Source organism: Diabrotica virgifera, chromosome 6 (assembly GCF_917563875.1).
Source record: "Diabrotica virgifera virgifera chromosome 6, PGI_DIABVI_V3a".
Classification (NCBI taxonomy): domain Eukaryota; kingdom Metazoa; phylum Arthropoda; class Insecta; order Coleoptera; family Chrysomelidae; genus Diabrotica; species Diabrotica virgifera.
The window spans coordinates 19,099,198-19,112,894 of NC_065448.1; the positions used below are offsets into that span (position 1 = coordinate 19,099,198).

The following is a 13,697-nucleotide window of genomic DNA, read 5'->3' on the forward strand; positions in this document are numbered from 1 at the left end:
GTGGTGGCCCAAAATCAATTTTTGCATATTTTCGCCACCTACACGCATTTTATTGCATTAATGCTAACTTAATAGCACAATATTTACCCTTAAGGGGTCGCTAAGCAGTGGCGGATCCAGGGAGGGGTGATGGGGGCGATCACCCCCTCTCAAACCAAGTGATATTATATTTAAAGATTATAAAAATATTCATTTATTTTTATAGAAATACTTATATTATATTATTATTTTTATAAGAATCCTTTTTAGCGACAGTGGAGGTACTAATCGGCTAAGAGGGGGTGCCAATTGGCTAAATTTTTATAAAAATAAATGAATATATTTATAATCTTTAAATATAAGATCACCTGGTTTGAGAGGGGGGGGGATGATCGTCCCCATCTTCCCTCGCTGGATCCGCCACTGCTTAGCGAAACATCTTTTTTAAAAACTTGTCAACTTTGGGGCTCCACCCCCACTAAACGGTGGGTGATAGACTTATGCTGTTGGGAAATAAATCGTAGAAAATATAGTCCTCTTCATATTTCTATAAATGAAATTTTTTGCAAAAGGTACAGGAAGGGCTACGTTCCGCAAAAACCACAAATTACCCCCTTTAAAGGGGTGAAAAGGGGGGTTCCGGGGCGAAATTTTTTAAGAAAAAGTTAATCTCATAATAAGCACCCCTTGATATACCAGAAAAAAAAAATAAAACCGGACTTGTGTCCATTTTGCAAGGTTCAACCTCTGTTTCCCTACACTAGTTATTAAACTGCAATATGGTTAACACATGGTAAAGGGAACAGCTGGTAGACTGTAATTAGAAAATAATTAATTCCAGAGAAATATTTAAAGTTACTTCTTTGTCAGTGTTTGTGCATAATTCTGCAAGTGTGAGCAAATTATTTAAAATCTACAGTTTCTATCTAACAATAGTACTCAGTAAATAACCAATAAGATGCAAACAAGAAGTCGATGGAGTCATCACAGAACAAGTAAAGGAAATAGAGTACATAAGAAGTACACTGTCCAGCTATGGATGCATTGAAAGAGAAGTAAAAGACAAGTACGAAGAGTAAATGGAAGAAGAAATATCGGTTGGTTGCTCAAGAGATGAAGTGACGATCTTCTATGGAAGCAACAATCCGGTACTGAACAAGCAAAATTATTAGCTTATTATCCTTCTTCTTCTTTAAGTGCTATCTCCGCGACGGAGGTCGGCAATCATCATAGCTATTCGGACTTTGGAGATGACTGCTCTGAAAAGTTCATTTAATATACATCCACACCATTGTCTCAGGTTGCACAGCCACGATATTCTGCATCTTCCTATGCTCCTTTTTCCTTGAATGTTTCCCAGCATAATGAGCTGGAGCAAGTTGTAGCAAGTTGCTCCAGCTTATTATTGCTTATTATTAATATCTAACTAACACGCTTATTAGTGCAGCTGCACCTGCAGCTTATTATTGTATTTTCGTATTACACTACAGTTATCATTTATTAAAAATATTGTTATTTTCAAAAGTGAATAACCATTTTCAATTTCGTTGCAAAACGGAAAACAGCCGAAAAATCATATTCTAGTCCAATCAGAAAATGCAGCAAGCACCTCTACCGGTTTCGAAACTTATTAGTCTCTCATCAGGAGGCACATATGCTGCTCTCTCTGATCCAACCAAAACAAACCCCGGCGTGCAGTTACGCCGTGGTTTGTTCTGCAACGAAATTGAAAACGGTTATTTATTTTTGATTTACATGTTTACTCTGATTGAATTGTGGAACAGGTTAAAAATTTTTAACGGTCAGAACACGAAAACGGCACATGTATTTTGTCCGACAGAACAGACTGCAAAAATCAGACTACTATTTATCACCAAATGGGCGTTTTAATGAGTGGAACATGTAGAATATGTCAAATGACAGGAATTATGACAGGTGATAAATAGCAGTCTGATTTTTGCATGAGAGTTTAATCTCTGTTCGGAGAGTTTAAGTCTATTCTGTCGGACAAAATAAATGTGCCGTTTTCGTGGTCTGACCGTTCCAAATTTTTAACTTGTTCCAGTGTTCCCATATATCAAAGTTTATCCGACTAGACACCGTTCAGCTATTAACAAATTTTCAGCTTGCTATTAATCAATTTTTTTTCCATACGCGGGATCCAGACTTATAATGAATCGAAACTTTTTAAATATATGTCATATGCTGATAAAAAATATACCTACAATAAGTAGTTCATTTTTTTCCTTAATTAGTTTTCTACGAATTTAAACACACAAAAATCATATCGATATATATTGAATAATAAGACTATTATGTAATATATTTTTTCTGCTGAGTGTGATTACGATAAGGAGACAGACTATTAACAGATAATGCCGTGCCGGCTATATAATACCGTGTAATCAAATACCCAAATATTTAGTCTACGAGACATTCAACAAAGAAATATTTACAGTGAAATACATGGAAAACAAAAGGATATTAATAGCGGTTTTTGCTGTAGGTAGTTAAATTAAATTGGTCATTTGTTTTATCAATCGACTGTTCTTTTGTTATGCTCTTTGGTTGATAATTTAAACTATTCCAAGGAACGGGTCATTTTTGGTCTCTCAAATTTCCTAAACTTGTTCAATTTAAGTGGTTGATAATTTGATTTTTTATTTATTTGATTTCAATGTTTGATAATAATATAGCCTTATTCTGTATAAATGTCGCTGTAATAATATTGTTTCTAGACAGGTAAATGTGTCATTGTACACCGGGTGTATTCATACCAATCAAACTGTATTTTTTTTCTCAAAGTTCGCATCACCCTGTGGAATATTCTAGCATTTATAAAATATTTAAATTAAAACCTAACTATAGCCGCATATTTTCTTAACATTTTGTTTTTTTTTATTCATTCGCTTATGTTGGATAATAAAAAGTTAGGTACTTTTTTAACTAGCCATGTTTTTCATGAATACAAGGTGTTTTTAGATAAGTATGGCAAACTTTAAAGGGCAATTCTGCACGAAAAATAATTTGACAGTTTGCTTTATAAGTGTATGTTCGCAAATGCTTCGTTTCCGAAATAGGGGGTGTTAAAATTTTTCTTACAAAACTGACGATTTATTGCTCTAAAATCGGTTGATATATGCAAATGAAATTTGGTGGGTTTTAAGAGGTAGTTATTACGCATTTTTGACATACAATTAAGAATTTAATATTCACCATTGGCGCGCATACGGGTAAAACGACCCGTTTGTTTAGAATTACCCCTTAAAATTTGCCATACTTATTTAAAAACACCCTGTATTGATGAAAAACATGGCTAGTTGTTAAAATACCCAACTTTACTGTTATCCAACATTAGAGAATGGAAAACAAAATGCTAAAAAAAATATCAGACTGTAGTTGGGTTTTAATTTCAGTATTTTATAAATGCTAGAATATTCCACAGGATGATGCTAACTTTGAGAAAAAAACACAGTTTGATTGGTACACTCATTAGTACCGATAAGTTATCGGGTACCTATACAACGACAATTTAACTTCTATCAACAATATTATTACAGCGATATTGTTAACGAATAAGGCTATATAATATTAAAAAATCACTTAAATCAGACAACAGGTTTAGGAAATTCGAGACATCAAAAATGACCCATTTTTAAGGAGGTGCCTTAATTTCTTGGAGAAGTGTATTATTCTCGGTTTGGTATTCGGTACCAAAATGAGAACTGGCGTTAACATATGAAGGGCCAGGGGAAAGAACGATGAATGTCTATCTGCAAGCATTTTCGGTAAAATGAGAAATAAAGTTGTATTCGTATTCATATTCATTGTTTTTACCACTTGCGTCCAATCTTGTGACGTAATTTTAAGACGATTATCATATTTATTTCCCCTTGTCCATTCACAGGTTGATAGTACCCTTTCTAAGATTGCACAACAATCTCAAAATGACCAAAAATGGACATTCATCCTTTTTTCCTCTGACCCTTCATATTGTGCACATCTGTCACTGAATTGAATTCTTTTTAAATCACACATTGTCAATGGCAAATACTCGAAAAAATACGTAAGTTCCTAATAAACTTTGATTAGTTGGAATATAGACACGGATCGCTTAGATCGTAGGTTCAAACCCCCCCGGTGTCAGTTGTTTAGATATTTATTAATTTGGTTGGTCTTTACTATGGCTGTGATATTAAAGCTTAAAATTGACCTACCTATTGTTACGTTGTTCTAGTTCTAAGATATGTAATAGGCTAATGGGCAACTACGAGACTTGCAAGACTCTTGCTGCAAGACCAAGACCAAGACCAAGACCTGGAGCGCAATACTAAGACCAAGACCAAGACCAGGTGTACTGTCGCAAGACCAAGACCAAGACTCTATAAGTCTCGTCTTGGTCTTGCACTTGGGCAACACTACATTAGAGTGAAAACTTAGTCTCTTATTGTTATTTTCCTTTATTTTCTAACTTATTTTTATTTTAGATTCCACGATCGAACAGAAAATTAAAACATTACATGAAATGCTAGTAAAGTTTGAACAACTGCCACCGAGTTGCAAGTCTAGAGCAGAACCGGTGAAGAAATATATCGAAACCCATATGGAAATGCTAAATAAAGTTCTGGAAACGAAACCACGTAGGGTAAATAAAGGTGAGCGTTCTTTGTTTTTTAAGAAAATAATTTCGATTTATGAAATATATTAAGAGGATCGGTACGTATTTTCCGCTGCAATGCTATTCAAATGGGGATTCATTTTTTTCGAATCCTGAGAAAACTAATAAGTATTTTTGAAAAATTTAAACGCAGAATGAAAGATCACGTTATTAGCGAGGGCCGAAAGTCCCTGAGAACTTCTATAATGTTTATTTTAATAAGTTACAGGGGTGAAAAACTAAGAGAAAATTTAGTGTGATTTTTAATTTCAAATATATTATTCAAAATAAACTTTTTATTTATTCTAAGGGACTTTCGGCCCTCGGTAATAATTTAGTCTTTCATTCTGCGTTTAAATTTTTCAAAAATATTTATTGGTTTTTTCAGGATTCTAAAAAAATAAACACAATGCCGTGGTAATATTTTCCAAAGCTATCTTTGTCTTACAACGCACTCAGCCGAATATAATATTGTCACCATATATTGTCAGTCAGACACTGACAATCAGTGACAATTTTAAATATTTGACATTGCATCGGGAATGTGTTGAGTTATTGATTAAATATTATTGAAATATAGTGTATTTGATAAATAACTGATTTAAGACGTGAACTTAATAAAAAGTTATTTATTGTGTATTATTTGTGGAAGATCCAAGCAGAGAATACATCAGGATAATATATTCTGTGATCCAAGTATTTTGTTGTTAAAGATGTTCAAAATTGTAAGCGTTCCATAACAATATATTATTAAAAAATCACTTTAACACTTTTCTTCTTTTCTCGATTGAGTATTAGTCTTTGTTGTACAAATAAATTATTACAATCACTGAATACATAGTTAGTGAAAAAATTATCACATTTATTAACTGAATTAATAATTTCCAATTATAAAAATAACAGTTATCTAAGAACATTCAAAACCCATCTCTTTAAATTAATGATGACATTTTCAAGTAGAATGACATTCTAGTAATGTTTACATATCAATACCAGTGTGAATTTTACTACACGTAATTTGCCGTGTAAAGACAGAAAAAGTAGGGATACACGTAAAATATTTGCGAATTATGTACCCATAGCCTTAATAAGAAATGATTTTCTTCATTTTACAAGCAGTTTTTGTCTAAATATTTTGTTGTGATGCAATTATGTAGAGGAAAGGCGCCAATTATGGAATACCATTTGGTTTTGGGGACATAAAAAAATAACTACATAGAAATGAAAACAGTTTAATGTTATGACAAATCAGTCAAACATTTACATATCGTAATTAAAAGAATTCTATGAAATATCTTAATTAACAAAAAAAAATAAGCAAAAAACAAAATCACATTTTAGTATCCAAATATGGAATAGGTACCCATATATGGAATACAAGCATAAATCAACATTTATATCAATAACAAAAACAAACATAACATATATGAGATCAAATAAATTTAAATAAAAACGTTGTGAAAAATAAAAGAATACTTAATTCACTTGCAAAAATCACAGATCCATGTATCAAACTCTGGACCAGCACAATCATAATGAGCCCACTTACACTGAATCCGCTATTCCATAATTAGGCACCAACGACTGTCCATATTTGGATTTGTACATTAGTTCAAACTAGTATCAACATTTTTTCAAGTCGTAATGTTTTAATTACAGAAGATCATAAAATATCAAAATAAAGGTACTATTGATATACGCAATAGCATAACAAGTCTGTATTCATGCATAATAACCAATAATACTCGCATCTGGCACAGAGGTGTGAATACGATAATAAAGATAGCGACTGAAATAGAGGATGGTCTTGTAGTGCGCTTCCAACTTATATTTTCGGAGAAACCAAGGAATTCCATATTAGGGCACTATTCCATATTTGGTTACTTTCCTCTACAGAAGATCCTGCGTAGACGCCGTATTTGTACTAAGACCAATCACAGAAAAGGCCATTGAGTACAATAAACTAGTATATCTATGTTTTATAGACCTGACAAAGGCTTTCGATTGCATCCAAGTCGAAGACACTTACTGTATAGAAGAAGCATACCAATTAATTTTATACAAACCATCGAAAACATCTACTTCCATAATCGAATACAGGCAAAGATAAATGGAAAACTAACACAGGTTATACCAGTACAAAACGGAGTCAGACAAGGTGACTCGTTAAGCCCACTGTTCTTTAATATAATAATGGACGAAATAATAGAAGCAGTACGTAAAGGTTATGGTTACCGAATGGGAAACAAAGAAATCCAAATATTATGTTATGCAGATGACGCCGCATTAATCGCCGAGACAGAAGACGATCTCCAAAGATTAACACATATCTTCAATACAACAGCCAAAAAAGACAATATGATAATATCAGCGGAAAAAACCAAATGTATGACAACATCTAAATACCCACTACGATGTGAAATCGAAATTGATGGGAAAATAATAAAGCAGGAAGCAAGATTTAGATATCTGGGAATAGATATAACCAGTTAAGGAGATGTTGAAGAGGAAGTACGACAACAAAGCTTAAAATCAAGTAAAGCGGCGGGATCTCTTAATGACACATCTGGAAGAACAAACACCTAAGACAAGACACAAATGCCAGAATACATAAAGCAGCAATTAGACCTATATTGACATACATGGCAGAGACAATACCTGACACGTCTAAAATGAGACAACCACTAGAAACAACAGAGATAAAAATACGTCAGACGAATATCAGGGAAAAGTCTGTTGGATAGAGAGAGAGAGAGAGAAGCGAAAACATAAGAATAGCATGCATTGTAGAAGACATAAATGGATGGGTGACAAAACTGAAACGGGAGTGGAACGAACACATTAGTAGAATGACAGAGGATAGGATAGTACGAATAGCACGAGATAAGTCACCAAATGGACGAAGAAGTATTAACAGACCAAGAAAAAGATGGTGCGATAATTTAAACAATTTAGGAGGCTAATATTGAAGAAGAAACAGGCTTTAAAGCCTACATACAAGAAGGAAGAAGAAGAGGAAGCAATTATGTACCTTGATAAAACAAACGTGTTCTCCCTTTACATAAAAAATTTCACGAAGTAAGACTTACTTATCCGTGCATTTATGCAGCATATTTATTCTGTTTGCCATTTACCATTACCACATACCGCTATTAGACTATTACAGCTGATCCTCTTCTTCTCGTTTTATTGTTATCGGTTGGGGCATACACTTCCATTATACAGTGAGCACGTAAAGGTTGGAATAAATTCATTTTCTCGAGAATGGACGATTTTGGAAAAAAATCCCAAAACAGCTCAATTTTTATTTTTAAATTACGACTTTTTGGCACATAGATCATACTAGTGACGTCACCCATCTGGGCGTGATGACGTCATCGATGATTTTTTTAAATGAGAATAGGGGTCGTGTGATAGCTCATTTAAAAGGTAATTCAATTCTCTATTCAGTAATATAAACATTAACATAATTATTTATACAGGGTGTCCAAAAAAAATTTTTTGGATTAAATTTATTGACATAAAAAGAAGAATGTATGCAATTTATTTAACTCAAAATACATTTTACTGCTCTCAGAAAACAGAAAAAATGTTTATTTGAAAAATAATCATGGCTTTTCGCTTAAATTAAATGTTTAAACTGTCACGAGGCTGGTGGGTGGCTGCTTTAATATTTAATTTAAGCAAAAAACAATATTTATCTGCCAAATAAACATTTTTTCCTGTTTTCTGATAACAGTAAAATGAATTTTGAATTAAATAAATTACACACATTCTTCTTTTTATGTCAATAAATTTAATTAAAAAAAAATTGTTTTTGATGTCCTGTATAAAAAATTATGTTAATGTTTATATTACTGAATAGAGAATTGAATTACCTTTCAAATGAGCTATCACACGATCCCTATTTTCATTTAAAAAAATCAACGATGACGTCATCACGCCCAGATGGATGACGTCACTAGTATAATATATATGTCAAAAAGTCGTAATTTAAAAATAAAAATTGACCTGTTTCAGGATTTTTTTCCAAAATCGTCCGTTCTCGAGAAAATGAATTTATTCCAACCTTTACGTGCTCACTGTATATCTCTTCCTTTTAATTTCATCTTTACACTGATTTTCCTTTTATTAATGGCTATTCAATCCCTCCATATTTATTATTTTTGTGATACTTCTCATCAATCGGTATGGAATTTTGACGGGACTAAAATCGTATTTGGTGTCATTCGAAAATGGTTACGCGAGTGGTAACCTTGCGGTATACCGTAATATACATATCTATACACTTATTTTAACTATTTGATACTATAATAATAGATCTATAATAGGATCCTAATAGGAGTTACTACAAATAAAATGGTATCTTTGGATGGTGAACTGATTGCAAAAAGCAATAGTTTTTTAAGTACCTGCGATAGGTATTACAGAGTAATGGAGAAATAGATGGAGATGCATGCAGTAGAATTAGGGCTGGATGGATGAAGTGGAAGGAAGCGAGTGGTGTGTTGTGTGACAGAAAAGTTCCAATGAAGCTGAAAGGAAAATTCTATAAAACAGCCATAAGACCGGCTATGATGTACGGAACTGAATGTTGGGCAGTGAAACAGAAAAAGGAACAACGAATGCATGTGGCGGAGATGAGGAGGCTTAGATGGATGAGTGGAGTGACAAGAAAAGATAAAATTAAAAATGAGTATATTAGGGGAAGTCTAGGTGTGGCACCAATTGATGCCAAAATGAGAGAGCATAGGTTGAGATGGTTTGGTCATGTTCAACGTCGAGACGTTAATCATCCAATACGAAGAGTAGCTGAAGTGCAGATTCCTGGAAGGAGTAGGAGAGGAAGGCCAAAGAAGACGTGGGGGGAGACGATTAGGCAGGACATGTTGGTAAAGGGGATTAATATTGATATGACCCAGGATAGAATTGTTTGGAGAAATGCAATTAGGGAAGCCGACCCCGCATAGGGATAAGGCAAAGAGAATGATGATGATGATGATGATGATGATATAGAGATACTATAATAATAGATCACGAATTTTATTGACTGAGTTTGGAGTGGTTTCACTCATAAACGGGCGATTTGTTCAATTTTTTCAAAAAATATAGTGCAGCACTTGGTTTTATACGAAAACTAAATATAGATTCCGAATTTTCTATTTATGACTGGCTTCAGGGATGGTTTCAACCCTATAGGGGTTGATTTGTTCGGTTTTTCGGAAAAATACAGTGCGACACATTTTTTAAGCTAAAACTAGATATCGATTCAGAATTTTCTATTATTGCCTGGGTTCGGAGTGATTTCAACTTTTTAGAGGTTAGTTAAATTTAATTAAAATTAATTAAATATAATAAAACTGAATAAAATTAGATAAAATTAAATAAATTAAATCGAATGGGGTCGAATCGAATCGAAACGAATTAAATCGAATCTATGAGAAGTATTCACTTCTGTGGACACTCCGAAAGTGGCGCGCTTTTTTTAATGCTACAGACACTTCCCTTTTTTATTTATAATTTGCTTTGGCATAAACCAATTAGCCAGATTTATTTTTTATTTATAAAATATAAAAAAAGCTATTTTTATGATCCAATATAAATAAATTGATTGTTCAAATTCTCACACCCTAAGATAAATGTTATTATGTTAGTAAAATGTGTGTGTTTTGTTTAGTGCATTTTTTTATATGTATATATTTTTTTAATTATATTTTTTGTTTTTTAATGCTTTATTTATGTAGTCTTTTGTTTAGTTTTAATTCTCTTTTTTTCATTGATTTTTTTTTGTTTTTTTATTTATTTATCATTATTTTACTTTTTTAAACATTTTTTATTTTTTTTTATTTATTTTTTTATGTTAATTTTTTCGTGAACGCACTTACAATAATATTTTGTATCGCAGAATCGCTTCCAATCAATGGTGTTATTTTTTTACAATTTCATTTTGCAACGAATTAAATGATTATACAAACATTGATATAAGTTAATATTATTACTAAAAATTATACAATTTATATTGGTTGGCAAGCAGAATTTGAGATTTACCATATCTTCGAAAAATGATTCAAGGCTCTTCTTATTTCTTGAACATTCTAGGATTACATGATTCATATCACCAACTTCTCCGAATAGAAAATATGAGTTTTCATCCAGTCCTATTTTATATTTGTACAAAGGAATCAGGAGTCATAGCATAATTAGATCTTATTCTGTTTATTGTAACAATGAAGTTTCGTTTTGTTAATCCCAAGAAACCAGCGTTTCGATGGTATGTTATTTTGGTGGCCGACATAGTTAAGCCCTGTCGTTAAACTCCCGTTTTTGGTGGTGAACATATCCATCTATTATTAGGGAATAAAAACATTTCTAAAAACTGTTCAGAACTGTTCAAAAGAAACTGATATACCGTATATAGCACATTCCAACAATTGTTTTAGGTTATACTATATTCTTTACAGTATTTTTAATTTCATTGTAGTACCACTAGTACCAGAAACTAGAAACTACAATAATGAACATCAACAGCCGATTAGGAGAAATGACCAAAACGAGGAAAGTAGTGACCTTATAGAAAAACAACTCCAAAGTGTCGGACTAGGCAAAAATCCTAATTTTAAACCCAATTTTGACATAAATCATTTAGTTCAGCAAAACAGAGTTGGCCAAAAGGTAGAGAAGGAAGGTAAGGTAAATATTGATTGCTTGGTAATAATTTTACTTCTTTTTGTATCCTCTTCTTGATGTCCTCAATATGTGTTTTCCTACAACTTCCGTTTGATCTTCTTGGAATAACAATGGAATTTTCAGTTCTACTGTATTTTTACTTTGCGAAAAACGATCGAACGAGTTGTTTCCAAAGCTTAAAGGATTAAAAGGAAAGGAAATCTCATAATTCATTTCGTGGATTTGGAGAAATTTTCTCCATTGGTTTCTGTTTTTGCTTATGGTTACCCATTCTCTAACTCCCATTTTCTTAAGGTCCTCAACTATCTGGTTATCCCATCTGGTTTTGGGTTTTCCTCGTGGTTCGCCTGATACTGGTCTCCATTTTGTGATTTTCTTGATAACTGCTTCTGGATTTCTCCTTTCTATATGTCCCATCCATCTGAGTCTCTGTGCCTTTATAAATCTAACGATGTCTTCTCGTTTCAACAGTTCTCTTATTTTCTAATTTATCAGTTTTCTAAATTCATTATTACCTAAGTTTAGTGGGCTTGCTATTCACCGAATTATTTTTCTCTTTAAGATCCTGAATCTTTCTTCATCTTTCTGTGTTAGACACATTCCTTCAGCACCATAATATGTAATTAGTGGTCTAATTGTTGCTCTGTAAATTTCCAGTTTAGAATTATGTATCAACTTCTTATCTTTGCGAAAGTTTTTTATTTCCAGAAGGTTTTATTTGCTGTCAGTATTCTTTTATTGATGTATATGCTTCGTTAGTTCCATTAACTGAAACACCTAACTATTATTTGTGTTCTACCTTTTAAAACGTATATTCGCCAATATTTAACCTTGCCACATTAACTGTATTTTTTCTTGAGCATATTACGTATTTTGTTTTATTTTAATTTATTGCCCAACCCCTCTTGGATGCTTCATGTACAACTTCGTAAATTCTTCCTTTAAACTGTTTAGATGCGGACATACATTTTTTAATTTAGCATTTAGGTAACTGCAGTTATACTGCGTTCCTTCCCAAAATAAGCTCAGATATCAGTTTTAGACGCCTGATCTATGAGTGTGTCATGTCATCGCAGCTTGCCATTGTTAGAAATTAATTTCATATAAACTTCAAATTTTATCGCCACATTTTTAAATGAGTTACATTTTATTAATTTCCAGGTCTTGTCGAAAAACCGACATTGGAGAAAAAGATCAAAAGAGATTTAAACGCGGATACTTCAAAAAACTACGAAAAACTTGTTGAAGCTGTAAGAAAAGAAAGAATCAAACGGGAAGCTAAGAGAAGAATAGCAACATCATTTGGTAAACTTGATATGACTGACTACGAGGGTAAATCATCAAATAAAGCATTTAAGGATGTGTTCGATACACCGTTGGTTTATGTATTATAATTTTTACACTTATTTAAATATTTTATAGTTATAGCAAGATTATAATTGTAAATATCATAAATATATATACGTCATACGTAGTTACTTTCATTCTCTTTATTATTCACTTTATTTATTCACTATATCTACTTTTAAAACTTTACTTGAAACTGATATTCAAAGAAACGTTTGAAAACCTCTCTACAGGAATAAAAATTAATGGAGAATTTCTAACATAAGTTATACAGATATGGCAAACCAGTAAGAAAGGAATACCTATACATATATCCTAAGTTTTGCCTTTTTGAGCAAACATGATATACCTATATATCATGTTTATGAGATAAATGGAACAGGAATATACAAAGAATGGTATTGAAATAAACCCAAAGAAACTGAATACCTAACAACGGACAATACAGAATTAAAACAGCTGGAAAAAGACTAACGTAAACAAATCAAAGGAACAGACAAGTACAAGTATTTAGGCTTCATAACGTCAAACAAAGGAACAACTGAAGAAGATATAAAAAATATACTGGGACCAACAAGGGTACTGTGGGATAAGAACATCAGTATAAAAACAAAAAGCACAATAGATAATACCATGACAAGAAGTTTCCTGACTTAGGGGTGTGAAAATTGGATAATAAATAAAAAGAACCAAAAACAAAATAAGAGCAACAAAGATGGATAAACTATTTTGATTGGGAAATAAGCCACAATTAAATTGAAAAAATTATTTTATTAACGTTTCGACGTCCAAATCGTATTTTGACAACGACATCCGATTTGGACTTCGAAATGTTAATAAAATTATTTTTTCAATTTAATTGTGGCTTATTTCCCAATCAAAATAGTTATTTATAAAAATGCCACAAGGAAAAAGCTTCAGAACAGCATTAACAAGGATCAACTATTTTCAATGGGAAATAAGCCACAATTTTACCAAAAAAATGATTTTATTAACGTTTCGATGCCCAAGTCGGGTATCGTTGTCA

General features: G+C 32.3%; 1 protein-coding gene across 2 annotated transcripts in view; it reads left to right on the forward strand.

The window, feature by feature from the left end:
- LOC126887081 (metacaspase-2-like) overlaps window positions 1–12,797 on the forward strand; it is a 106,813-nt gene extending 94,016 nt beyond the window's left edge. Inside the window, exons 7-9 of one of the 2 annotated variants that reach the window (XM_050654416.1) lie at window positions 4,467–4,634; window positions 11,118–11,326; window positions 12,485–12,797. In XM_050654416.1, coding sequence (XP_050510373.1) covers window positions 4,467–4,634; window positions 11,118–11,326; window positions 12,485–12,532 — 425 coding nt within the window. In that variant the 3' untranslated portion in view covers window positions 12,533–12,797. The remainder of the gene's footprint in view (window positions 1–4,466; window positions 4,635–11,117; window positions 11,327–12,484) is intronic. The other variant, XM_050654414.1, reaches the window with a different exon arrangement.
- Window positions 12,798–13,697: the final 900 nt, after the last annotated feature.